This window comes from Acomys russatus, chromosome 31 (assembly GCF_903995435.1).
Source record: "Acomys russatus chromosome 31, mAcoRus1.1, whole genome shotgun sequence".
Taxonomy (NCBI): domain Eukaryota; kingdom Metazoa; phylum Chordata; class Mammalia; order Rodentia; family Muridae; genus Acomys; species Acomys russatus.
Window position 1 is genome coordinate 10,239,178 of NC_067167.1, and position 27,196 is coordinate 10,266,373.

At 47.0% G+C, this 27,196-nt stretch overlaps 1 protein-coding gene across 1 annotated transcript in view; it reads right to left on the reverse strand.

The window, feature by feature from the left end:
- Positions 1 to 27,196, reverse strand: part of Stab2 (stabilin 2) — a 168,347-nt gene that overhangs the window by 83,081 nt on the left and 58,070 nt on the right. Inside the window, exons 19-30 of the mRNA XM_051172938.1 lie at positions 25,153 to 25,215; positions 22,038 to 22,124; positions 21,151 to 21,237; positions 19,551 to 19,662; positions 15,153 to 15,333; positions 13,918 to 14,014; positions 10,902 to 11,060; positions 4,911 to 5,006; positions 3,642 to 3,737; positions 2,840 to 2,887; positions 1,547 to 1,683; positions 874 to 988 (exon numbers count right to left, since the gene is read on the reverse strand). Of these exons, the coding sequence (XP_051028895.1) occupies positions 874 to 988; positions 1,547 to 1,683; positions 2,840 to 2,887; positions 3,642 to 3,737; positions 4,911 to 5,006; positions 10,902 to 11,060; positions 13,918 to 14,014; positions 15,153 to 15,333; positions 19,551 to 19,662; positions 21,151 to 21,237; positions 22,038 to 22,124; positions 25,153 to 25,215 (1,278 nt within the window). The remainder of the gene's footprint in view (positions 1 to 873; positions 989 to 1,546; positions 1,684 to 2,839; positions 2,888 to 3,641; positions 3,738 to 4,910; positions 5,007 to 10,901; positions 11,061 to 13,917; positions 14,015 to 15,152; positions 15,334 to 19,550; positions 19,663 to 21,150; positions 21,238 to 22,037; positions 22,125 to 25,152; positions 25,216 to 27,196) is intronic.

Sequence of the window (27,196 nt, forward strand, 5' to 3'; positions counted from 1 at the left end):
TCACCTAGCTGTGTTCTTTCTCTCTTAACTAACACACACACACACACACACACACACACACACACACACACACACACGAAAATCAAAACAAATGGAGAGGTAGTAAGACAAAAAACAAAACAAAACAAAACAAAACAAAAACCCAACCAACCAAAACAAAACAAAACAAAAAACAAACAAACCCAAAACAAAAACCCCAACAAAACCCCAATACAAACATGGGGTCCATTTTGTGTTGCTCAACAACCCCCAGGCATGGGGAGTATGGCTGATACACCCAGAGACACTGCATTGGATAAAACCGATTTTCCCTTTTGTAATGGCTAAGCTTGATTGTCACCTTGGTGTGATTTAGGAACCTTGGAACAAGTCCAGGGCAGGTCTATGGGGTCTCTTTAGAATAGGTTGAGGCAGGAAGACCTGCTGTAAATATCAGTAACATTAGTCCATGGGCTAGAGTCCTGGACTTCATAAAATGTAGAAAGCTACCGGAACACCCTCTCATTAATGTCTCCAGACTGCAGGCAGTGTCACCACCTGCCTTAAGCTCTTGCCATCATGACCTCCCTTTATGACAGGCTGTATCCTCAAACCATGAGCCAGAATAGACCCTCAGGTTGCTTTTGTCAGATGTTTGATTCCAGGGACTATAAAATTAATGAATAAACTTCTGTGGACTAGTAGTTTTTCTGTTTGCCCCCTCATTTTTCTTTCTTCTTTTTAAAATGTGCATGTGTGTGATCACTGTTGCACCTGGGTGGCACTCACACAGGCTTCTGTTCTCTCTGTACACATGTGGAAATTTCCACCACAAAAATCAGAAAGGACAACATGGTCAAAGGTGCCAGGCTCTACACAGCCAGATGCTCTTACCCCATCTGCCTTGTCCAGGTGAAGGAAGCTTCCCTGCAAGAATGTTGCTAGCAAGCGCGAGGACGCCAGGGTCTGCAGATCGGCCACTCCATATGTGCCCTGTAGGGTGTGGTGTCTAGGGCAGCAGACCATAAGAATCACAATCAAATATCCATGCACTAAGAAGTATCACTGAACAGGGAAATAAGCTCTGGGGCCAGGCTCCCATACTCAAATGTCACACTCACTTTTGCCTTAGCTGGATAGAGTCATTAACCACTCATAAAGCCTCACTTTCCACATCTGTCACATGGGAATGATTGTAACAGCTATCTCAGAGGTGTTGGGAGGGTTAACTAAATGATACGCAAAGCACATTGCTTGGTTTAGCAGTGGTTCTCCATTGTGGGTCGCAACCCCTTTGAGGGGGGGGTCACATATCAGATATCCTGCATATCAGATATCTACATGACGATCCATTACAGTTAGGAAGCAGCAGTGAAAATAATTTTATGGTTGTGTGTCACCACAACATGAAGAACTGTATTAAAGGGTTGCAGCATTAGGATGGTTGATGGGAGGGTTGCTAGGGGAATTTTAGTGACGGATCATGGGGCTCCTCTACACTGAACTTAGGAATGTTCACCCCCGATGCCAGTCGCATAGCATGGAAAATAAGGTAAATGACACTCACTTTATCAGGGCTGGAATATTGTTCCCTGACAACCAGAAGGCTTTCTCATTCTGGTCCATGCCCTCGATGGCTTGCTGGGACGGCACGAGGACAGTGAGATTCGAGGTGGCTGACAGCATGGACTGCAGGGAAGTGTTCTGAATCACAGGCAGAGAGAAAGTGGTCTGATTAGTGTGGGGGGCTAGCTGGATAGTGGCTTCCCACGTGATGTAACCCCAGGAATGCTGGGAAGAGTCTAGGCTTTCCCTCCCCAGCTCCACCCAGCCCTTGGCTGATGACTTACAGTCTTTTTTGAGACTCAATCTTTTTCCTCTTTAATGTGCAGAACTTTATAACAATATAGATTTTCCTGATTGCCTCATACTTTGTCATTGTAAGGCTGAATGAAAAGCCAGATAGTCTTTGTGTGTGTGTGTGTGTGTGTGTGTGTGTGTGTGTGTGTGTGTGTGTGTGTGTGTGTGTGTGCGCGCGCGCACTCGCACACATAAGCATTCACACAAAGGACTATGCGAATTTTTCCGTGTCTTTAATGTAGGGCTGTAAGAAGGTTGCAGAGAGGGAAGGCCTGATTCAAACTTAACTACATCTCATTCATGCCCTGACAGTCTACTTTATGTTTAACAATTGGATGGAAAAAAAAAAATCAACCAAAAATAAAAACTGACTCCATACCCCTAAATCTTAGTTTGTAGAACTTGTTAATTCCTGGTGAATACTCCCACCACAAGTGATGTTAAACTTCTAACGCAACAGCATTTAAAGCAGGCTGGAGGGAAATGTGCCCTGTCTAGCCTGCACCTGGGCTGGCCTTGCACGTGGAGACTGTAGATGGCGTGGCTACAAGGAAGCTGACAAGCCCAGAGAGGGAGCAGTTCCCTGCCTTGCCTGTATGGAGAGGGCTGTACAGAGAGCCTCCACTGTGGAAAACAAGTAGTTCCTGGAATGTTCTGCAACATACGGGGAGCTGTTTCCTGAGTGAGTGCTGACTAAGCAACACCGATTTGGGCACATACTTATTTAAAGGGACAAACAACCTGCACCAGCAATTTCCAGCTTGGCTGTACATGTTAGCACTGGGCTCCATGCCAAGCCTCTGACTTATCAAATCAGAGTCTCCAGGGGTGGGATGCCCCTGCCTCCATGATAATAAAGTGCAGGCAAGGTGGGGAGCTGCTGCTCAGGACCCTACTCCACCCCGCACTGCCAGTCCCCTTTCCATTTTTCTACTGCACAAACTCCCAATCTCTAGAATGGTTTTTGTTGCCGACGCGAAAGTGTGAATGCAGGACTCACGGTGATCCACTGGTGAAACATAGCTGCTTCAGAGAGGAACGATAGTTCCTTATCCATTTGTTCGAAGGAGGGCAGGGGAGGGGAAAAAAACACAGAAACTTTATCTCAGTGAGGTTCTGGACACGCCCTCTTGAGCTTTGCTGTCCACAGAACCAGCCTCCCCAGGCTGGTGTGAACCTGCACACCAGCTATGTGAGCCTCCGAGCAAGAACTGCCGGTGGCCTCTACACTCAGGGACCTGACTGGCCTTTAGAACAGAGGTTCTCAACCTGCTCAATGCTGTGACCCTTTAAGACAGTTCCTCATGTTGAGGTGACCCCACCCTCCCTGCCCCAACCAAAAATTATTCTCACTGCTACTTCATAACTGTAATTTTGCTATTGTTATGAGTCATAATGTAAATGTCTGTGTTTTTTAATGGTCTTAGGTGACCCCTATGAAAGAGTCATTCTGTCCCCAAAAGGGTAGCGGCCCACAGGTTGAGAACTGCTGCTTTAGAGGTAGGCGTGTCCAACTCTTTGACAACACAAGACAATGTTGTCATCTACAGAGTTCACACTTGAGAACCACATAACAAAGAATAATTACAAAGGGGGAAAAAGTGAGAAAGCAGATCTGATAATGTTTTACACAAACCGGTTTTGGATCATAGTTATCTTGGGGTGCACAGATCTATGGGCTACAATTGGGACATGCTTGTTAGATGGAGGTAAGTCTAGCTTACTGGCAAGAAGCACAGACGCCCAGGCCCCCGTGAGCTCTCTCTGCGACTTTGCACTTGAGGTTCTCAGCAGGGACTTACCACGAGCACATTTCCATAGCACAGGAAGCCATCTCCTTCATAGCCCTCTCGACAAACGCAGCTCCAAGCACCAGAAGAAGTAGACCGACAGGTGGCCTGAGAAAACCAAGGTGGAGGGAACAGCTTGCTTTCCTAATGTTAGAACTGACCCACATGCATCTGTGAGAAGGTCGCCTCCAAGATAAGAGCTCTGAGCTCAGACCTGGGAATTGCGTAGGGGAACACTTGCAATGTTTGCACTTGGCCCTGAGTTTGATCCCCGGTTTTACAGGAACAGCAGCAGCAGCAACAACAACAGCAGCAACACCCCCCTCCCCGCAAGTACAGTCTAAAAGATAGTAGAAGCAACCCAGGGATGCCAGCGTTGTAGCCGGATGCTCTTGCCTGCTGTTTTGAGTCACAACAAATTTCCTTCTTTCCATGCCTGCCAGATTTAGCAAATGAAAAATCTGCGAGTTAAATTTGATTTTCTGACAGATTGATGAATATATTTTAGTATAAACTTAATCTTGTGCAATATTTTGGGCACACCGAGCCTTTGCCCAAAACTTACTCTCTCTGTATCTTAGATTAAAGTTCAACTCCTGCCTGGCATCTTCTCTGGCAACCCACGCGGTTTCTTCTAAGCTTTGAAATAGAGCAGAGATTGCACTAGCTGCTTGGGTTCTGTTTAGGGACGCCCTTCGGAGGTGAGAGATTTTGTTTGTGGCTAGGCACAGACAAGATAGAGCAGCTAGGGTTTGGATATGAAGCATCTTCTCTAAAGAATACTGTGTTAATGGCTTGCTCCCTTCTGCAGCAGGTTCAGGGGTGGGGCTTGGGGAAGCGACTAAGTCATGGAGCACCTGATTTCATCAACGTGACTGTATTGATGGGCTTAAAATTTAATGACACTACTAGGAGGTGGCCAAAAATCCTAGAGGTTGGGCCTAGTTGGAGGAAGGATGTCACTGGGCACATGTCCATGGTGTCATGCTTTGCTTCCAACTACTTCCTCTCTGGCATCTGTCCACCAGGAAGTGAGGCACTTTGATTCTGCCACGCTCCTTACCACAGTGCTCTGCCTCAACACACACATCTCATACAGCCAGGTGACTATGCAGTAAAGCCTTTGAAACCAGAAGCCAGTCAACCCTTCTTCCTCAAGTTGTTTGCTCAGGTATTTTCTACCATCGCCACAAGAAGTGACCACACAACCCGATTTTTGTTCTTTCTCAAGAATTTTGTGTGTGTGTTTTGTAGTATTTAAGGAAGCGTCAAGTAACTCACCAGGGGGTGGCATTTCTCTGTTTGTTCCAAACACGAAATGACTGGTTCACACTCAATCCCGTTTCCTCGGAATCCTTTTTTGCACTCACATTCATTCTGTGGTTCCAAGAACACGGAAGGGATCACTAAGCAACTGTTCTCAGGCCTTGCCCTCCATTACACAGAAAAGCAGATTGTGGAGACCATAGCCATGCAAGCCAGCAAAGGAACAGAGTCTAGATCCCAGACGGTCAGTCAGTCACTGCACACAGTCAGCTGTACTTGATTACCACAACATATCACAATGCTGCCCAATCATAGTCCTTTTTACTTTCTGTTAAAATTCTGGACCTCACAAAGGCCTATAAGGAGAACTTTGACTCAATGGCCATCACAACGGGAAAGCTGACCCCATACCCCGAGAGAAGTGTTAAGCCAGCTAGGCTTAGCCACTTGGTGGAGATCCATGTACAAGGCTATTGCTAGCTTGAGGACACTCTGCTTAGGTCAGATAATGCCTCCCCATCGGGTAGACGGATTCAAGGCCTCACACCTGCACAGACAGCCTGCAGCCTAGGGCTCAGCTGCTGATGTAGCTTCATGCAGCTAGTAAGTGTCCCTTCTTCTTTGAGGGCTTAGTCTCTGACTACAGTGGGCAGGCTCCAGGCTGTATTGCAGCTCTCACTTGCCCCATGGGCAGAATGTATACTTCCCAATATATATTCTGTGGTCCTGTGTATGCATCTAACTGATCAAGTGTGACGATGACAGTGATGTGACAAAATGAGAACGTTTTCACGTTAAATGGCCGACGAGGGACTGATGGCACTGCAGGAGAGGAAACTACCAACCTGGGCATAGAAAAGGCTCAGAATTAATTTTCTATTATATTTTCCCCTAAGATGCAATATTTTGACATTTAAAACGATTTAAGAGAATTCCTTCAATTGAGTTAAACAAGACAGGTATTTTGGGAATTATCCTGGAACAGACCGTGAGCCTAGAGAACGACAGAGATCCATTAAAAGATAACCAGGAAGGGTCTAACCTTAACAAACTGCAAAGAATTTAAGAAACACTAAGTTTTGTGGAGCCATTGGCTTGTGAGGAGCTTATGGGACTGGACTACTGTTCCGAGGGGGTGCGGTGGGCTTGGACTGTCCTTCTAAGAGTGCTCTTTAAGAACTGGGAGCCGGGCATAGTGATGCACACCTGTTATCCCAGCACTTGGGGAGGTAGAGGAAGAGGCAGAGGCAGGCGAGTCTCAGTGAGTTTGAGGCCAACCTGGTCTACAAAACAAGACTACACAGAGGAACCTTGTCTTGGGGGAAAAAAAAAAGCCAGGAGAGATGAACAGAGGTGAGGAAGTATGTCTGGCTGGAGAAGGGATGTTTAGGATGGATTTTGAAAGTATTGTACCCCCCAGTTGGGGTTGATGTAACACTGTTCAGTTGTGGGAAGAAATGGGTAGAACTTCCACTGTATGAAGTTTCTCTGACAGTATCACCTGCTATGCAAACTTTATAAGGCAAGTGCGTATATTTTATACACTTGTGTGCAATGTTTTATAACCACATGAAACCCAGGCACACCCTGTGCGTGATAGAACCCAAACTCATCAGCTAGAGGTTTAATTTCCTCTAACTGCTGTTGGGAGAGCACCTTTGTATCCCCAACCTTAACGCTTCTTCATATATTTGATCCAAACATGGCTTATTTCCTTAAAGCAATGGTCACAGAAGTTAAAGTCAGTATGCATTGGATGTGTCAAAAAATCTTTCAAACCAACTGCGACCGAGGGATGGCGATCTTAGATGGGGTTTCTTTGACTAGTTAAATATGTCATACAGAGAGACTTTCTCTTTCTTGCCTCTCTTTTGTCCCGAGGACATTTAACATTTGTTGGTAGGAGAGGATATAGACATTGTAGATACTGAAGTGTGTTCTCCAACCCCAAATTCATATGTTAAAGCCCTGACCTGCAGTACCCTATGACATGATCCTACTTAGGGTAGCTATTATACACTTACTTAAGATGAGGTCACAGTTGAGTAGGGTGGATGCTGAATCTGGTGGACCAGCATCCACGTGAACATGTGAAAACGGCATGTATGCGCAGAAAGAATGCCATGGGAAGTTAGGGGTCAGGTAATGTGTCCCTACCAAAGATTGCCAGCAGGCCACCCAAGGCTAGGGGAGGAGCAGGGGACAGGCTGTCTCTAGTAGCCCTCAGAAGGATGCACTAGTTGACCTTGATCTCCGGCCTCTGGACCATGAGACAATATGTTCGTGGTTCTCTGCTGCCCAGTTTGTGGCACTTTCATTATGGTAAGCCCTAGAAAATGATTACGGACTCTAAGGCACTTTTGTTTTCTTTTCTCCGCTGCAGTCTGGTAACACAAGTGAAACAAGTGTACAGTCATTTACTAAGTGCTCCGTGAGGCATGGGTCGTCGACGAGCTCCTCCGTGATTAGACCCCTGGGGGCTCACTGGAAAGCTCATCTGTTCTAGATCCATGAGTGGGCGTGGCTGTCAGAGTAATCAGTAATCAGGGTAAGTAGGACAGTAGCCTCTAGACACTGTGGAGCGACAGGCACACCAGGGGTTTAAAGCATGTATCACACTGTCACTTATCTGGGTCTGTGTCCTTACACGAGGTCATTCCTCCAGGGTGACTTGTGGGCCTTGGCTCTAGTACCTGATTATCCCCCAAACCTAGCTCAGTGGTTCCCAAGAAGATTCAGACAAAACAGCGACTGTGTGGATGCTTATGTAAATACTTGTTTTATTCTGTCAGCCGGCATCTGTTCTCTTTCTAGAAGACATACCCCGTTTGGCTTTGGGGACACCGCTATTCCCTCTTGCGGTTTATATAACAAAACATGGTTCTTTCCTTCAGCCCAGGTTCCCAGCACAGAGCTTAAGACTGAATTTGTCCCTGCCCGGGCACGTCCTGGCCATAGGGTCTGATTTCTGCAGTTGTAGGCTGATTGCCATCCCATGGGCTAGTGGGAATGTGGAAGGCTGGGAAAGTGCTCAGTTTGAGCCAACAAGAGACGAGTCCCGGGTTTTGGTAGACATGATCATAAGATGTACTCCACTGTACCTGAGAGAGCCCAGGGGTAAGGCTGGAGCTGTTGGAGGGCAAGCCCTTACCCAGGGGAATGGAGGAACTTGGGACCAGACAGATACCCTTCGTGTGGCCTTCTGAGCTCTGCGTCACACTGTTCCTACATCAACACCTGCCCGTCAACATCTGCCTACCGTCATCAGAGTTGTGCGAGCCTCAAACTCTTGCTTTTCTTTTAGGCTTTTGTTTCCCCCCTTTCATATCCTTAAAGGATGTATAAAGAGTACCTGGCAAAACCCATCACTGTAACCATTTTCAGTAGACAGTTCAGTGGCATTAACCACGCTCAGACTGCTGTTCAGCCACATCAACCATCACCCGCGTGGCTTCAGAACTTCCTCATGGCCACAAATTGAAACCACCTGCTCAGGAGAAACTCCGCCCTCCATCCCAGGCCCTAGCGGCTGCGCTTCCAGGCTCTGTCTTTGGCTTCTCTAGAGATTTCATTTACGGTTTGGAGAGGTGGCTCAGCAATTAGGAGCACTCTTAACTGCTCTTCCAAGGAGACAAGTTCAACTCCCAGCATCCACATAGCAGCTCACACCTGTCTGTAACTCTAGTTCCAGGGCTTGTGACACCCTCACACAGACATACATGCAGGCAAAACACCAATGCACATAAAATAAAAATAAATTATAAATGTATTTTTTCTATAAGAGGAATCAGTGATACTTGCTGCCTACCCCACCGTCGTCCATTGCTATTGACTTAGTAAGTCTTCAAGTTTCTCTAGGCTGCAGCATGCGTCAGAGATTCCTTCCTAAGGCTGATGGCACCTTCATCACATGCTGCTTCCATTTTTGATTAGCATGAATAATGTTCTTAGCATCACGGTTATACAAATATCCCTTGGAGTCCCTTTTCATGAAGTTGAGTTACTGGGTCATATTGTAATTCCATCTTTAATTTTATGGAGAAACACTATTCTATTTTCCATGGCCATGCCAGTTTCCATTCTTGCCAGGAATACACATGTAATTGGATTCTCTATTACAGCCAAAAGACATCCCAGTGATCCAAGCATATCCCCACCCCTAGCCGTCACAGCTTAAGAAGTACCCATCGTGGTCTATGTTGGTTTGAATGAAAATGGTCCTGACAGGCTCATATATCTGAATGCTTGGTCCTTAATTGATGGAACTGTTTTGGGAAGGACTAGGAGGCGTGGCCTTATTGAGAGAGGGGTGGCTTTGTTGGAGGAGGTGTGTGACTGGGGTGGGATTTGGAGTTTCAAGAGCCCACATCAGGCCTACTCAGTCAGTCAGTCAGTCAGTCAGTCAGTCAGCCAGCCAGCCAGCCAGCCAGCCAGCCAGCCAGCCAGCCAGTCTGTCTGTCTGTCTTCCTGTTTCCAAATTACAGATAAAATATAAGCTGTCAGTCACTGTTCCAGCACCATGTTTTCTGTCCTGCTGTCATGCCCTGCCCCCGACCATGATGGCCATGGACTGACCCTCTGAGACTGTGAGCAATCCCCAGCTGATTGCTTTCTTTTCTAAGTTGCTTTAGTTACGGTGTCTCTTCACAGCCAAAAAAACAGTAACAAACATGTGATCTAGGTTACTAATCTATTACCACAATGAGCCTGGGCACTACATGAACAGACGTTGAACCATTGACCTGGAGGGACCAGGAAGATTATCTGGTCTGGCACTTGGAGAGGGAAGTGGGCTGGGTAGCATCCTGCATGCTCTTGGCTGCACAGTTCCTTTTCCTCCTTTTTTTCTGATCACCTTTATTACCCTTTAGCCACCCGAGGGATCTCACTAGAAAGACTCCCAAGAAGATCTCTTTGTTTGGTAGTTATGAGCTCCCAAGGGCTCCCAGTTCTCTAAGGGTTAGCCACCCATTTTCTGCCCAGGTGTTAGCCCTGTACTGCTTCTTTAGGAGAGAAGCCCAGTCCCTCACTCCTGAAGCTGGGAAGAGATGAGAGAAAGAACAGCATCTGAAAACTCCTAGAGACCTCCATCTCTGGCTCCGTGACTGGGCCAGGCCTTCATCTGTTGGGTGAATTCCATCCTTGAGCAAAGGAGAGGCACGATCTGGCCGTAAGGTCTCAACAAGCACCATCCAAGCACAGTGCTACCCCAGTTGCTAACATATACAAGGGAACGTGCCGTCTAAGGCAGAAGGCTTGTGATGGAAGGCCTGGGGCCATCACAGGAAGCAAGGTTAAGCCTTGCACTGTGCCCAGCCTCACAGGGAACATACATTTCTCAACAGAATAATCTGAAGGCTTAACCAGTCCAGTCTTAGGACACCAGTGTGAGAAATTATGTTATCGTTCAAAATGTGCGTGCAGGGAGAATACCCTGGTTCATAGTTTCTAAGTCTTGTGATCCTTTGGCCTTATGGAGCATACCTATACTGTTTTGGGGGAGAGGAGGGGCTGGGTGGAATGGATGGGGAGTGGGACCTGTCATTTTCATGACCACAATCTTAATGTAGCTAGTATTTCCTCCTCTGTAACTCACTAATTCCAAGGCAGCAGCCTCTGCCTCTTGTCATGAAAGGAAGCCACCTTAAATTGAGTGACAATCAATAGAATGTTCTAGATATATGTGTTTCATCTATGGGGGCGGGAATGACTGGGGCATCTCTGAGTTCTGACTCTGTGTTACCTACAGGGTGACTGACTGATTTTCTGTGCCACCGAGCACATGGCTGACCTCCCGGCGCCACAGTTCCACTTCTGTAAGGTGGCATCACGATGACACCATGTCACAGATTCAATATAATAACCAGCCCATTCTCCCTTCCTCAACTAAGGGCAAGGTCATAGTAACTTCGAACCAAAGTACTTCTGTGGTTGTGGTTAAAAAAAAAAAAAAAAGTCACAACAGGAATCCTGATTCCTCTTTTCTTTCTTCCCCAAATTACCTACCTGCCCAGGGCCTACATATAAGCAGGTAGCATTGTCATGGCAGCCACCTGTGCCAGGTAGCAGGCAGTTGTTGATCTCTACACAGTCTCTTCCGTTTCCTGTCCAGCCCTGCTGGCACACACAGCTGTATGTCCCTGTGGCAGTTTGGATGCATTTGGCCTGGAGGAGGAAGAACAAAAGCAAGGCCTTTGAGACCACAGTCCAGCTGCCCGAGGGGCCACAGAGTCAGAAAGGGTCTGGAAGAATGTATAATGGCGTGGAATGCAATGGAAATGACTGAAATGCTTATTCACATGAACATAATAAGCCAACTGGGTGATTTCGAGAGCAAGATTGCTTGGAACTGGTCAGCTAAGGGCTACATCACTCACAGCGTTCTGTAGCTGATTCAGCCAGAGCCTGCCCTTATTGGTTTATAGAAGTCACGGATCCTGAGGGGCGGGTTCTCAACCTTCCTAATGCTGCCACCCTTTAATACAGTTCCTCATGTTGTGGTAATCCCCCAATCATAAAATTACTTTTTTTGTTGTTGCTACTTTGTAACTGTAATTTTGCAACCGTAAACATCTGATAACCAGGATATCTGATTATCCTTGTAGACCCTTGTAGAAGGTCATTTGGCCACCCAAAGGGGTCACGACCCACAGGCTGAGGACCACTGCTCTAGAATCAGGCACTGTGATTATTTGCATTTCTCCTTGGGGAAAGAGGTGTCCTCAAGGTCACACAGCTACAGAGAGAAGCATGAATCAAGAGCTCCATGCTGTTGGGGTCCAAGACCCTCTAAGCTACACGGCGACTCTTGGTCCGATGGTATGATAGTCAATAGTGTCAACACCCAGAGTCACATAGGAGACAAACCTCTGGGCGTGTCTGCAAAAGACCTGCTATATTAGGGTCACTAAGATGAGAAGACCCACCCTAAACATGGGTGGTACCATGTCATGGGCTGAAGTCCTGGACAGAATAAACAGAATCAGCCGAGCACCCGCTCGCCTCTTGGCTCTTCAGCTGTGGTTGTAAACTCCCTGGTGTTTCTGGTTGTAGGACTCACCAAAGGTTATGCTCTTGAATTGAGAGCTAACACAAGCACTTTCTTCCTGAGTTGTTTTTATTTTTGTTTTTTGTTTTCAAGACAGGGTTTCTCTGAGTAGCCCTGGCTGTCCTAGACTCACTTTGTAGACGAGGCTGGCCTCGAACTCACAGAGATTCACCTGCCTGTGCCTCCCGAGTGCTGGGATTAAAGGCTTGCGCCACGGTGCACACCTGCTCTGAATTGCTTTTGTTAAGTACTTTGCTACAGGAACAAGAAAAGTAGCAATATACAGGGAGACCGTAGGGGGCTGAAGGGCCCCAAGAAAGGAGGAGTGGTCCAGAAGTCGTTGAGACAGGACACTCTGAAGTGGGTGGGGCTCAGTCATGGGGAACTCTGGTGTGCAGGGCCTCAAGTTGTGTCTATATTTCACTCCCCAGCCCCAGGGAAATTTCTGAAAGGGGGTAAGCCTCAGAGACAGGATATGATTTGCTCCAAATCACTCTGACTGTATATACCTAGGTAGTGCCAGAGGCAGCAAGCAAAGCAGCTGTTTGATCGTGGATGGAGAGTGAGAGTGATAAGATCAGGTGGTGTCTCAATATTTGAAAGATACATGTAAAAGTAACTGCAGCCCTGGCTATCCTAACAAAAGCAAAATGTAGGCACATTTCTTAACTCTCCCGAGTCTGCTTTCTCCTTAGCAGGACAAGGCTAATGTATCTACCTCACTGGGCTGGTGCAAGGAGTAAATGAGATCAGACATGCTAGAGTCCTTGTTAGCTACGGAGTTTGAAGCAAGGGATTTAATTCTCAACATCGCATCTTCCCAGAGCCCCCAGATACCTGAATTTGGGGAAGAGTGACAGAGGGCACTCACCGGATAGCCTTATTTACATGCAAAGTTTGGAAAGACTAATGCCGCCTTTGTTCTCTTATACTTGAATCTGAGATTGTGTGTGTGTGTGTGTGTCTTGGTCATGAAACTAGGAAGGGGACCATGACAGTGGAAAGGAGGACCCCTCCCCTTTTCAGGTTTTATTAGTTATACAAACTAACGGGTCTCATTATGACATTCACATACATGTATGATATACTTCACATACATGTACGATATACTTCACATACATGTACGATATAGTTCACATACATGTACGATATAGTTCACATACATGTACGATATAGTTCACATACATGTATGTTATACTTCACATATATGATATAGTTCACATACATGTACGATATACTTCAATCATACTTGGCCCTCTACTGCCGTGGCCTGCTCCTCCCAGCCACCTCCCCCTTTTTCTACCTTCAGTCCCTCCTCCTACTTCCTTGCATTATCTCTAATGGCCTTTCTGTGACAGGAAGGTAGCCGGGGACCAGTGAGGGTAGGAAGAAGACCAAGGCAAGAGGGCAAGGAGATGGGAGGGGCTGGGGGAAGAAGAAAAGCAAGCCAAAGTGTATACGGGAAAGGCATAACGAGCCATTACTGTATATGCTACTTCAAAAACTTTAATACAAAATACACCTTCAAGTTCAAGCCTCAGTGCTTTGTGCGCGTCAAGAGTCACCAGGCGCTGCCTTTTGGCACATCTCTCCCCCAGGATTTCTTTAAAAAGGGTTAGGCCACAAAACGGCCTGCAAACGCCACTGCTGATGGCAATAGGGTGATGGCTCTGGGCCACCTGGGCTGGGTTTTCTAGGAAACAGAAACCTGAGGCATTTCTTAAAAGCCCTTCACGGTTGGCTGGGTGCCTCTGGCTTCAACTGTCAGCCCCTCGTCTGTCTGGAAGAGTGCCCATGCTGACCGCCTGCCCAGCCCGGCCCGAGCTGCCTCTCCCGTCATCCACCCATAGGAAACCCAACACGCTCTTGCAGCCTTGATGGGCGGTGGTTATCTTGCTGCATCTACTTACAAAAAGAAAACAAAACAAAATGAAGGAGAAGCCTGGGTGCTTGGCTGCGAGAAGCAACACTCACATTTGGGCTGCAGCCTCCTCTGGAGGATGACTCCACGCACGCGTCCTTCTTAGAACAGAGAGATCCATCCCCTTCATAGCCCGCATTGCAGACACAGCTGTGAGGAAGAAAACGCACAGAATTGTCCCCAGGATTCCTAGCTCCTGCCCTGCAGGTGCGTGTGGCCAGCCGGGGAGGAGACAGAAGTGCCTGGGCGTAGTGGTTAGCTTTGGGCAGGAAGCCTGGGTGTGCAAACATGGATGGGTAATTTTGGGGTGGGGGTTGGAAGTCAGGGCTGGATGGGAACCCGAGCCCTACGTTAGCCATTGTGTGGCCCACCCAGCTGGAACGCGGTCTTCTCACTTGGAAGAATGGGTCTGATACTTAGGGGGTGCTTGTCAGAATTCACTGACACCGGCAGATGCAGTGGTGGCCGCTGGCCTACTCTTACTGGGCCAGAGTTTCACTGTTCTGATATCCTGTTCTGTGCTAGTTTGAGAGAAAAACCGTCTGTGGCACATTTGTGAAAATACTGAACATGTCAACCAGGTGAGACTTCCCTTCTCATCTCCTTCAAATACTGCACACACACAAACACACACACACACAAACAACACACATGTGTTTACACATGCATGCACTTGTGTGTACTCAAAATATTGCGTAAACACACACATCTCACACACACACACACACACACACACACACACACACACACACACCATTAGAGGCCAAAACACAGCATTGGCGCTGTAGTGCAGGTGTGGGTTTGCCTGCTGATACCCAACTCAGATCCTCTGGAGGAGCAGCGAGTACTCTTCCAGGCTGAAGCACCTTTCTAACTAGCTCCGCGGCCTTCCCCCTGCCCCCCGCCAGAACTGGCATCCAGAGTGCTGGAATTGTAATATGCACACACCGGCCTTTATTGTTTTCTAAGTGTGCTCATCTTAATGACAGAGCCAGGCTGGGACACCGTGCTCTTATACTGGGGTCTTTTCATCTCTACCATTGTTCTGTTAGGTAGAGTTCATCACTACTAAGGAGGAAGGTGAAGCTCAGAGAGGCCCGGGAACTTCCCCCAGGTCACACAGCTGCTTCATTTCAAAGCAAGGAGAGCTAAGACTTGGATTCAGCTCAGTCTTAACTTCCGCAAGAGCCATACTGTCCTTTGGGCAGAACATGCCTCACTTTATAAAGCATTACATATGGGATGGCTCCACCCACAGGTGACACTGTAGCCTTGGCCTGTGACCTACCTGGCTGACCCATTGATGTATTCACAGGTGGCATGGATGTGACAGACCTGCACATAGGGCCCGCAGGCGGAAGTCTTCTTGTCACAGAACCTCCCCACCATGCCCTTTCTGCACGTTCCGGAGAGGCAGGCTCCATCGCTGTCTACTCTGTTATCACATGTTCCGTGAACACACAGGCAGGCTGAAAGAGAAGGGGAGAAGGTGGGACCGTTTCCTATGGGGCCACAGTGCCATGGAAGAGGGGGGCTGTCTCCTCGCCATCCCACTGCTGTCAAGTCAGAGCTGGGTTGAACTCGGGGTCACCAGCATTTCTTAGTGCCAGGGGCAGCCTTGGAGAGCCATCTATGTCCCATTCTCCCACCCCCCACGCCCGCCCATGAGGAGGATATATTGGTCCCAGTTACTTTCTATGTATTTGTGTGTTTGAGTGTGGGGAAGGAGGTGGCTTGTGGCAAAAGAAGCCAGAGAGCCCAATTTTCAACTCCTCTGTGGTTGGAGATGTTAGTTGAGAAGTTTCTCATTTTCTGAGAACATTCTAGAATACACAGACAAGCTTCCTTCTGTTTGGAGAACTCCAGATGTGCTCTGTGTCCATTCTCTGCTGTCATTCACAGCAAAGCAGTGATTGATAGCTAGGGGCCAGTATTTGGGACCTTGACTTCACTCAAGTCCCTGGACTGGCTTTTCCCCATCTCATTAATGACTCTCCGTCCCAGAAGGTAGGTGCATTCTACTTTCCAGGTGCATAGGCAGAGGCCCAGAGAGCAGAAGCAAACCACCCAGTTTGTTTCCGAGTTCCCATGCAAGGACATGAGCCTGTGCTGCTCAAGTCCACATCCACGGTGACTGTACACATAGTGGGGCCATGGTGTTGGCCAGCACTTCCACAGGTCCTTTTGTTTTAAATCTTAGCTACCTTACCTTGCTTCTGAGTATTAGTATCTGAAAATGTCAAAGTGGGGATCCAAGTTCAATCCTCAGAACATGCTTAAAACGAACAAACAAACAAAATCCAGAAAAACAAAAAAAGCCCAGACATGGTGACATGTGTTTGTAATTCCAACACTGAAGAGGCAGAGACAGGTGGGTCCCTGGGATCACTGGCTGACAAGAGACCCCATCTCAGAAAATAAGGTAATTGGTCTCTGAGCAAAGATACCCCAAGGGTGACCTCTAACCTCCACATGTGTATGTATGTACATGTGTGCATGTTCATCTCCATGCACAGGAACTCACATGAATATGCATGTAAATTCCCACATGTACACACACACACACACACACACACACACACACATACATCTCAGGCACCTGTGCATGGAGGTAGGTAAAAAGGAGGAAAGGACATGGACACACACACACACACACACACACACACACACACACACACACACACATATCTTAAACACCTGTGCATGGAGGTAGGGGTAAAAAGGAGGAAGGGACATGGAGCTTCACAAAGGAAAGCTGCCAAGTTTGGGGTTTGACTAACACCTCAACTAAAGGCTCTGGCCTTGCTCCAGCCAGGATAAAGGAGACAGGAACCAGCACAGGCACGTGGTTGGAGCCTACATCCAGAAAAGAGCAAGCAAACTCAAGGGAAACATTTTGGAAATTACAGCTGGATTTAAAACAAAAAATTAACTTTGAAATTATTCTAAGTAGTCTGGGACTTCGTTTGCAAAGACCTCATTTCCAGGGATCACAGACCCAAGATGAGGCGCAAAGCTGGAAGCCACCCCCTGACCTGAGCCTCCATTTCCCGCTGGGGATCTGACAAATGCTAAGGCTTCGAGTTTGCAATAAATGCCTATTTTTTTGTTTCAGAAATCTTACTTATCAAAAAGAGCAAGCACATAGGACTGAATAGCACAGACCCCCGCCATGCTCCCAGGTTCCCAGCCAAATATGCTGCAAGGGGAGGAGGCATGCAGAGGAATTTTAATGCAGACCATGTCTGCTCCGGCAAGAGATCATAGCCAAAGACCTTCTAGGTTTGTGTGACCCTGCTGGAATACAGACATGGCTTTAACCCCAGGAGACTGAGGCAAGCAGATCTCTCTGAGTTCAAGGCCAGTCTGGTGTAGAACAAGTTTCAGGTAAAGAAAAGCTTAGGTCCAGGCATGGTGGTACATGCCTTCAATTCCAACCCGCAGGAGACAGAGGCATGCAGATTTCTGAGTTCTCTTCGGGCAGTTCAGATCAGAGAGTGAGCTGAGAGGCAGTGCAGTGCAGTGCGGTGCAGTTGAGTTTGAAGTAGTTCAGTTCATGGGATTCAGAGGCAGTTTTTAACCAGTAGAGTTTTACAGAGACAGGCTGGAGAACAAACTAGACACAGGTGAAGACAGAAGGAGCCAGAGGATGAGGATGAGCCAGAAGATAAGAACTGATTGCCAAACAGAGCAATTCAGTCGGATGCGAAGAGAAGCCAGTTTGATTTAGTCAGCTTGGAGAGGAGTTTTGAGCCAGAACAGTTGAGCTGAACCAGCCAGCCAGAGCTCAGAAAGAACTAGAAAAGGGTGAGCTTATGCAGCAGGAAGTTTCAGAGGCTGAAACTAGTCTAGGCCTAGATTAGATTATATGGAGGTTAGAAGCTTCCAGGACTAGGCCTAGGTGAGCAGACAGAGGCAGTAAGCCTCAGAGACAATTACATCATTTACAGAGGTGTGTTCATACCAAATGTGTGGGGCTAGCATATGTGTGGCTTTGTTTATTGATCATTTAGTAGATATGGTTTCTCTGCTCCCATTACTATCTGGCTTGATATTATAAACAACTTGTGATGTATTCTTGGATTTTGTTATTTGTGGCTTACCAAACTTGATTTAAAAAAAAAAAGACAGAAAATCTCTAGCCAATGCACACAAGATTTTATCGAGGCAGTGGTGGCGCACACCTTTAATCCCAGCACTCGGGAGGCAGAGGCAGGCGGGTCTCTGTGAGTTCGAGGCCAGCCTGGTCTACAGAGTGAGTTCCAGGACAGCTAAGGCTACACTACCCTGTCTCAAAAAACAAACAAACAAAAACAAAACAAAAAAACCCCTGACTCCCCCCCCCCCCCAAATCCCTATGTCTGTTCTAAACCTATACATACCCTTTTCCTTTTCATTTTTTTCCTGAAAAGTATAGCACGGCAAGTATTTGGTGTTTATATAGTATTTGTTATGATAAATCACCTAGAGGGCATTTGTATGTGCGGATGTACATAGGACCCAGGCAAACACTATGCCTTTCTATCGAGATGACTAGAGCAGCTGCGGAGTTCAGAGGCAGCAAGGAATGTTGGAGCCGATCCCCATGGATGCTGAGGACGACTGTACAACATCGTCTTTATTTTCTAGCTGGAGAGTCTGTAAACGCCTTTCTCAGGTCACACAGCCACTAACTGTAGAAACGAGAAATTAGCTTTTAGCTGGCCTGACTCCAAGGGAAGCTCTTACCGATTCATTTCACCTTGTTAAGTTCCATTTTTAGCTTCTAAACAGACATTTAAAATTAAGTGTAGTTAAGTATACATACGATTCATTTAAAAGACTAACACTCTCTGAGAGAGTAGGACTGCGTTTGCATATGCCTGGTGTGGACCTTTCCGTATGTTCTACAGGCTTTTTGATATGTATGCCACTGAGAGGTATGGTTACTGCTGTTAGAATAACTGTCACACCAGTAAGAGGTCACAATAGTGGCTGGCATATTTTCAGTATGTACTATGTGGTAGGCGTGTCCCAGGGAAGGCTTTCCATATATAAGTTAGAGTGAATTTACAGAACATGTGCTAGTGCTTTCATCTTTATTTCGCAATTCAAGGGTGCACTCGTCCAAGATGTTAATTTTTTTAGAGGGGTGAAGAGTGAGACAGGGTTTCTCTGTGTAGCCTCGGCTGTCCTAGAACTCACTCTGTAGACCAGGCTGGCCTCAAACTCACAGAGATCCACCTGCCTCTGTTCCCACCCCCGACCCTCCCCCGGATGCTAGGATTAAAGGCATCTGCCACTCTCCTACTCCCCTGTGCCCCCCTTAAGGTCTTGTTTTATAGATGGAAAACTGATAGGCAAGGGTTTCTTGAAATGGACGATATATGTCTTCATGGACATAGAAAGTGATTTCTAAAGTGCGGTTCTTGGATGGGCACTGCTAGCACACCCCAGGAAACTGTTAAAAATGCAATTTCTCAGTCATCCCAGAAGAGAATAAAAAACTCAGCAGTGTGTGCCTGTGTGGCTGTCTGGCACATGCCATAGAGAAACAGCTCGTAAGACGCCCTCCCCCCCCCCCCCGCCACTTCCTCGCTACCATGACACACAGTGTAAGCAAAATCCACAAGGTGCCAGACTACACCATTAGCACGCTTAGTGTGAGAGGGAGCCCCTGGAAGCGTGCTCTAGAAGCCCCATTTACCTCTGTTACAGTGAGGTCCGTATCTGTTGGGGTTGGAGCAGAACTGACACCTGGAGCCGTGGAAGCCGTCCTCACAAATGCAGGTCCCGTTGCCACCGAGGCCGTCCATGCACTGAGAGCAAAGGCAGCCCCAGGGGCCGTTAGGATACATGTGTCAGCGAAGTTCCCGCTTTTGCCTCATGGCTTGAATTTGAACTCATGGTTGGTGCCACTGGAAATGACTTTGGACTCCTTTGTGGGAGGTGGAGTCCTTTTGGTAAGATGTAAAAACCAGTACCTGGCTTGGGGATCCTCTAGGATTTAGTACTTTAAAGGGCAAGCGCGAGGGTGCGTTGTGCAGCTGGTCCCTCTCAACTGACACAGTTTGCATGAGGCTCAGCACTCAGAACGTTAACTAGATCTAGGAGGCCAGAGAAACTCACTAAACACAAAACTCAAGAAGCCTAAACAGTTACGAGCCACAGGGAGCCTTACGGAATTTATAAAACAGGAAAGCTTGCTGAGGCAGGAGACTCTTCCAGTGGGACCGGCTGACATTTGGGCAGGCAGCTCCTTGGTTGATGCAGCTATCCTGACTGGGGCTGGGGTGGGCCTTTTCAGTGACGTGGCTACTCAGAGTCACTCTTGCTTCCGGATGTAAACCCAATGAACTCACTGGTTGACCAAGAGAGACTTGGATGACTCTGTCTGTCTGTCTGTCTGTCTGTCTGTCTGTCTGTCTGTCTGTCTGTCTGTCTGTCTGTCTTCTTTCTGGTGTGAATACACCTGTTCATATCTCCTCAGAATAACAGGGTTACAAATGTGAAACTAGACCCTTCCCACAATGTTTAGGGGATGGCAGTGGGAAGACAGGGGCCCTGTTGAGCCGAGACCTGGCCCTGCTCTCTCTTACACTCTTGCTTGCTCAGCTGTGGTCTGCACTGCAGTGTTTTCTCTCCATTACAAATCTCGTCTGCTCCCCTACCTGTGTAGCCCTGGCAAGACCAGGTTGGCATTGATCGCTACACATGAGAATTGTGTGTAGGCTACCTTCCGCACTAACCAGCAGACCCCATGCATTACTACTGGCCTCTTCTTACTCTTACTGTCTTTCTAAGACCACCCCCCCCACCCCAGGCCATGTTTCTTTCTCTTTGCAAGAGCCGTAGTTTAGATGTGCATCTATTAAATTTCCAGATCTATAGTTTTCTGCATGAATCACAGCTACTTTTTAACCTTCCTTTGTTTCATCTTGGCCTCCCAGCAGATGAATTAAGCTTTGCCTTTTGCATCTCAATAGGTTATAAGTTGGGTTTAAAAAACAAAACACAAAGCAACCAATGCTACTATTATTTTTAAGTACCATAAAAATCCTTAGGATCTTCCACAGGGTTGGAGAGTGAGGCCCAGAGAGTTCTGAGTTGTTCAAGATCTCACGATGAACCACAGGAGAGATGATGATGGCTCCCCTCCCTGAGCCCAGACTGCTCTGCTGTAGATACCTCTTGTTTTAGTAACAGATCTTTTGATTCCTGGGAATCCTGGCCAGCGTTGTGCCATTTTTTTGGTTTATCAGTTTTCATCGTTATCGTGAGCTGCGTGAACCAGGGGCTGTACTCACCTCCCCATTTCCAGAACAGGGGTTCAAGAACCCTCCCGGACATGGGTTGCAGTCAGGCCCGAAGAATCCTCTACAGCATTTTGGTACCTGGAAACAACACAGACGATGCCCCTGGGGACCCCAAGGAGAGCACTGATTTCCCAAAAGAGGGGCGTTCCAATTTCCAGTAATGGGCGACAGTGCCAACACTTTTTATAACCTTGTTAGCCCGTTATCATCCAACCTATCGAATGTCTCTCGTGTGAACAAGAGAGTGAGGTAGTTGAGAGGAGGGAAGAGTCAACGTGGGAGATAAAACAGAGAAATAATGGGGCTGGAGAATCGCTCAGAGGTGGAGCTCTTGTGTAGCATCTGCAAGGCCTGGGGTTTGATTCCATAAGCAAAGGAACAGATGGGAAATAAAAAAAAAAAACACTCCAGGGAATAGAAGGGTTAGGAAGACAAGTGTTGAGATGGAGTGGGGGCATGAAGAGATGGAGTTTGAGGGTCTGTTGGGTAGTAATAGGAAGGGCTGGGTAGAAGGAAACTGCTGGAAGAGGAGCCAGCCCCTGCATGCCTGGGTGAGCATTCTGAAGAGAATATCATGTGTGCATAGGATGGGACAGGAATGCGGGTAAGAGGCAGGTCAGGGACTTGGGTGGAGAGTGGCCCATGTGGGGGTGTCATGGACTCTGTGTTAAGAGGCAAGGGGACTCGGGGAGGTGTGATTTAGGGCGGTGGTGACCTGAGTAGTCTACCCAGGCTACCCTTTGATTCCCATTCAGGAAGACACCCTAAAAATTCCCGTAGGCCACTTGTGACCGCGCAGACCCCGGAGCTCAATAACGCAGCTCAGGGCTTCATGAGTTTTGGTGTCCTGGACAAGACCCTGGCTGTACCCTCCTTACCTTCACAGTGGCATTACAGTATCGGGCACAGCCTCTCCTCACGTTCCACACTTTGCTGTTGTAGATACATTTGTGTGTGAAGATGGCCTGGAAGAAAGCCAGAGGGCAAAAGCCCTGTTGTGTGCATTCTAGCATCCCCTGGGCTTTAAACGGCCTCTCCCCGCGTCAGCCACTGATACCACAGCAAGGGCCATGCCAGCACACCCGAGTCCAAGTCAGACTGCCATTTTCAGGAGGCCCTTTTCTTTGTTGATAGAATATAGGTCAAGCTTTGAACAACCCATGGCACAAGGATCTTTACGCCTCCTCTCATGTTACTGCAGACATCTCTAATCGATCAGCGAACACTCTGATTCATCCTGCGCGCGGTCTGGCTTCTTCCTCTCTTCTACAGCCTTAAGCTCATGTGGACATTTTGGAGCCAATAAATATCTATCCCTTCTCTGTGGGAAAAAAAAAATCCACCCAACTAAAATAAATATCAATAGCCCAAGGCTTGGCTCTTAGATTCAGGGGCTGATTAAATGCACCCTTCTATTCTTTCATCTTTGATGCCCATTGCTGTTAGCTGTAACTCCCATGTATTGAGGACTTACAATAGGCTAGACGCATAGCATGTGGTTCACCAGCTTGCCAATTTCCGTGAATCTTTTTTCATTTTTTTTTAATATATAAGGAAATTGGGAGGTCAGATAAGCTAAGCCACTTACCCCTGTTCCCCCCTCCGCCAGCACTACTTATACCTGGTCCAGAGGCCGAGTCTCAGGGCTCGTTAAGTTTAGGATTAAGAGCCAATCATATGGTCTCTGTGGTCTCAGGCACAAGGGACAATGATGCTGGTGTCGCGCCTCAAGCCCTGGTTAGTCCCCAGCTCAAGTCTTGACATTAGATACATCTTTGTATCAAGTTCATGCCCTTGTCCGGGTCACCAGATCCCAAACATCTGACCTACAGAGATGCACCCTGAGGTCACAAGGGAAGGGATATTTTAGGCAGTTAGCCAGTCGTGGGTCAGGGGATCTCGAGAGCCTTTGTGGGTCTCCCCATTCCCTTTCCCTCCCTCCTTCCCTCCCGCTCATTTGCGGCTCACTAAATGGAGTCAGACTCGCAGTCCAAATAGGCGATTCTATTGCGTGTCAGCTGTGTGTCTTTGCCTTGTGTCCCCAAGGTTCGCAGCAGTGACGCTGATGGTATACATCCCTCCCAGGGTTGATGGTCAATATTTATTGTTAACTCTATAGGATCTGGACTTGCCCATGAGGGATCATCTAGAGTAATTAATCTAGGTAATCTAGATCACCTAGGGAAACCACACTCCTGAATGGGGGCAGCACCATTCCATGGGGTCCCAGGCCATATAAGAAATGAGAAAGCTAGCCAGCTAAGCACCTGGCACTCACCTGCCTCTGGTTCCCGACCGCAGGTGCAATGTGAGAAGTGGCCTCGCATTATGCTTTCCCTTTGGTGGTGAACTGTGTCCCTCTGGACTGTGAGCCAAAATGACTCCTCCCTTTCCTCAGGTTGCTTTTGTCAAGGAATTTTTGTTTTTTATCACAGCAGCTGAAGAAGTAACTAATACTCCAGGGCTGCTGCACAGAGTGGGTAGAACAACACCTGTCACCCAGCTGTCACTGTGGTACCAACTTAATTCTTCTCTTCCTCCTGTTTCCTGGTGAAGAGTTTCCCAAAGGACTTGTGGGAAGCAGCTTCATTAGGCACAACGGACACTTGGCACCTGCACTTACTTAAGTTTAATGTTCTGCTTTATTAAGTATTTCCTACTAAGGATGTATTAAAGATCTTGTCACTTTCCATGATGGTATAGTCTAATAGTGAAAGAATCTTCTGTTTGGGAAAGTATTTCTTTCTTGTTTTTTGTTTGTTTGTTTGTTTCTTTCTTTCTTTTTCTTTCTTTCTTTCTTTCTTTTTTTGGGGAAAGTATTTCTTAAAAGGCAGAAATGTCTGTCACCTTTCTGTCATCATCTGCCTTTTCCAAAAGAGTACTTGGTATGTAACTACAGATTGCTGTACAATTGTACCCCATACATACATACACACACACATAACATGCATACATAGCATACATACATACATAATATACATACATACATCATACATACATATTTTAGTATGAACTTCTCAAGGCAAAACCCAAACCCATATAATAATCTTATTTATTTGGCCCATAATAAGCAATGTGTCTAAGAGGTGTTCAAACTTCAACAAACATGTGCAGAATTCAATTCAACATAAAACATTTGACATAGTTTCAATGTTATTTCCTGACATTTATTTTTATTTTTTAATTTAGTTTTTTTTTTTTTACTTGTGTATATATTTGTCTGTATGTGAGGGCCAGAGGAGGGTACTGGATGGCCTGGAGCTGGGTTGCAGGTGGTTGTGAGCCACCTGACATGGGTGCTGGAACTGAACTTAGGTCCTCTCGAGTGGCAGTGCTCTTAACCACTGAGTCATTTCTCCAGCCCCTATTTTTATTCCTATTGACACATAATAAATGTCTATAGGATAATGTTACATATTCCATGTGAAGTGGACTAATTCAAGCTAATTAATGTCATTATTACCTAATCTACTTGTTATTTCTTTGTGGAGAGGACATTTAAAATCCAGTCTTAGCATTTTTTTAAGTACACAGGACATTAAACACTATCATATGCGGTCAGGTTACTGTGCCTAACCTGGGACTTACTTTTCTTGTCTAACCGAAAGTGTATAAGCTTTCCTGATATTTCCTGTGTCTTCCTCTGGGATTATGCGAGGTTAAGAGCAAATGCCAACACTGGGCTTCATTTGGGAGGGAGAAATAGAGAGGAAGTTCTGAGAGGCTGTTTGTCCTTGGCTCTTATTAATTTTATTTATACTAACTCTATTGTTAGCTATAGAGAAAGAAAATTAGGAGAAAGAGGTTAAGCGGCTTAACCAGGGCCAGCTAGGGGTCAAACACGGATCTGTGGGGGTCTCTTCCTCCCACCCCTGCTATGGTAGGCCAGGAGCCATACATTAGTTAGCCCAGGTTTAAAGAAGGAAGAAAAAGATTAGAAAGGGCAGAGTGGGCTTTCTCAGGTTGCTCATAAAACAGCTTTATGACACTCACTGTGGCCTCCGAGTCAGCAGGACATTTGCTCCAATTTATCAGGGAACAGCTCACGCAAGTGCCCTGGAAGAAAGAAAGACAGCAGTTACCGCAGGCATCCTCCCTGCTGTCCCAGAGACAGCCTCCGGGGAGGCGGCCCTCGGGGGCGTGGCTTCCCTCTGATTCGTCCACTGTCCTTCCAACTCCTCCCCTGGGTGCAGGAGTGAAGCCAATGCTGGACAAGTGTTGGGGAAGTCGAATATACCCAGAACACGTGCTTCTCCCACTGGATGGAACAGCCCGCAAATAGGCTGTAGCTTCTGATCTCTGCAAGAAGCACCTGCCCAACTCCCCGCCCACCGAGGGAACTCTTCAGGCGTTCTTGTCCAGGGCTTTAGTGCCTGCACTGGCACAGCGCTAAGGCTGCCATTCCCAATTAGCTTAGCAGTAATAAAGCTGAACTATAAAACCTCGGCCTTCTCATCCTTTCCTCTGCGTCCACGGGCTCTTAATTGAGGGAACAGACAAAATGCTTGTCCTCAGTTCCATCCCGAGCTGTTCTCAGATGTCCTCTGTCTGGCTCTGTGACCAGCTTTCCACATGCTTTCGGTGAACGGGAGGCACCAGCAGATAACAAATGGAGGATTTCCTCTCTGCTTCCACACTGATTAGCATAGTGTCCCTACAGCTCTACATATCGGCTTTTGCTTTTCCTACTATCACAGGGAACCCTGTTCCTCACTCTCAGGCCTTTGGTCCTGGGTGGGATGGTTGCTGTGCTTGTTTCTCTCTGGTTTCTCAGCATCACATGCTTGTGTCCTTTTGAACCACCTGGGATAGGTTTTGTTTCCTGTGGGGACTTGAATTAGTGAAGTGCTATTTTAAAATTATTATTATTATTATTATTATTTTATTATATTAATTTTCTTCTAGACAAGGTTTCTCTGTGTAGCCCTGGCCATCCTGGAACTCATTCTAAACTAGGCTGGCCTCAAACGCAGAGATCCACCTGCCTCTGCCTCCTGGGTGTTGGGATCAAAGGTGTGCCCCACCACTACCTGGTTTGTAAAGTGCGATATTTTAAATATCTAAAGTCCAAGCATGACATGCCCAAAAGCAGTCGTGCTCTGAGTGTGTCCAAAAAGGAGGTTTTAGGAAGTTCCAACTGTTCCTACTCTTTCTAGACCTAAATATATATACACACATACACTTTCCAGGGAATGAATTCACTTAGACTTTTAAGATAGCTATCCAATTGAAAGCACTCTGATCTAAGAAGAGCAGGCAGAGGGGACTTCAAACCTGGAGAAAATAGTGAAGGTTAAGGGTTAGCTGCCTAGAAGTTCTTCTCCCTGTGGAAGCACAATTCTTCGCGCTGTAACCCAAGCCCACATCTCGAGTTTGTCCCTTGGACAAAGAACAAGCATTTGAACGACCAGAAACACAACACGGCCAGCAGGGGGCACCACCCTTGCCCCTCTGCAAACTTCTTTTTCTGTACCAACAGTAGCAGAAGGCTTAAATGATTGAATCCTATTCTCTTTCTCAGTTTTGCAGGTCCAGACTTTCCTAATAAGTTCACATCAGACCTAGGAGGCCACCCTCACTGGTTTAAGCCACAGGATTGTACCTACCAGTGGGGATTATGTCCAGAATAGAAACCACGTACATTGCTGCGAGGGGTTGGCTAGGAAAGCAAATATTTCAACCTCTCTTAAGAAGGGCTGATCAGAGAGGCAGAAAGTTCTCTGGATGGCAGCTGACTTTCAGAAGTTACTGTGAATGGCCAAGAAACCAGCCATTGTATCAGTTAAGAATCCCGGGACCAGAAAGCCTGTTGCCATTCTAAGCAGGCGCTTAGCTATTCCTAGCCTCCAACAGGAGAGGACAGGAGAGTGGAATCCCAGCACGTGGCGGCTGAGCCAGGGAGATTGTGAGTTCAAGGCCAGACTGGGCTGCATATTGAGACCCCGTTTCAAAGAGAAAAGAAAGAAGAAAGGAGGAGGAGAAAGATTTTTTAAAAAGTAAAATTAGGTGCTTTTTCCCTTGTTCAGTGTCCATGTTC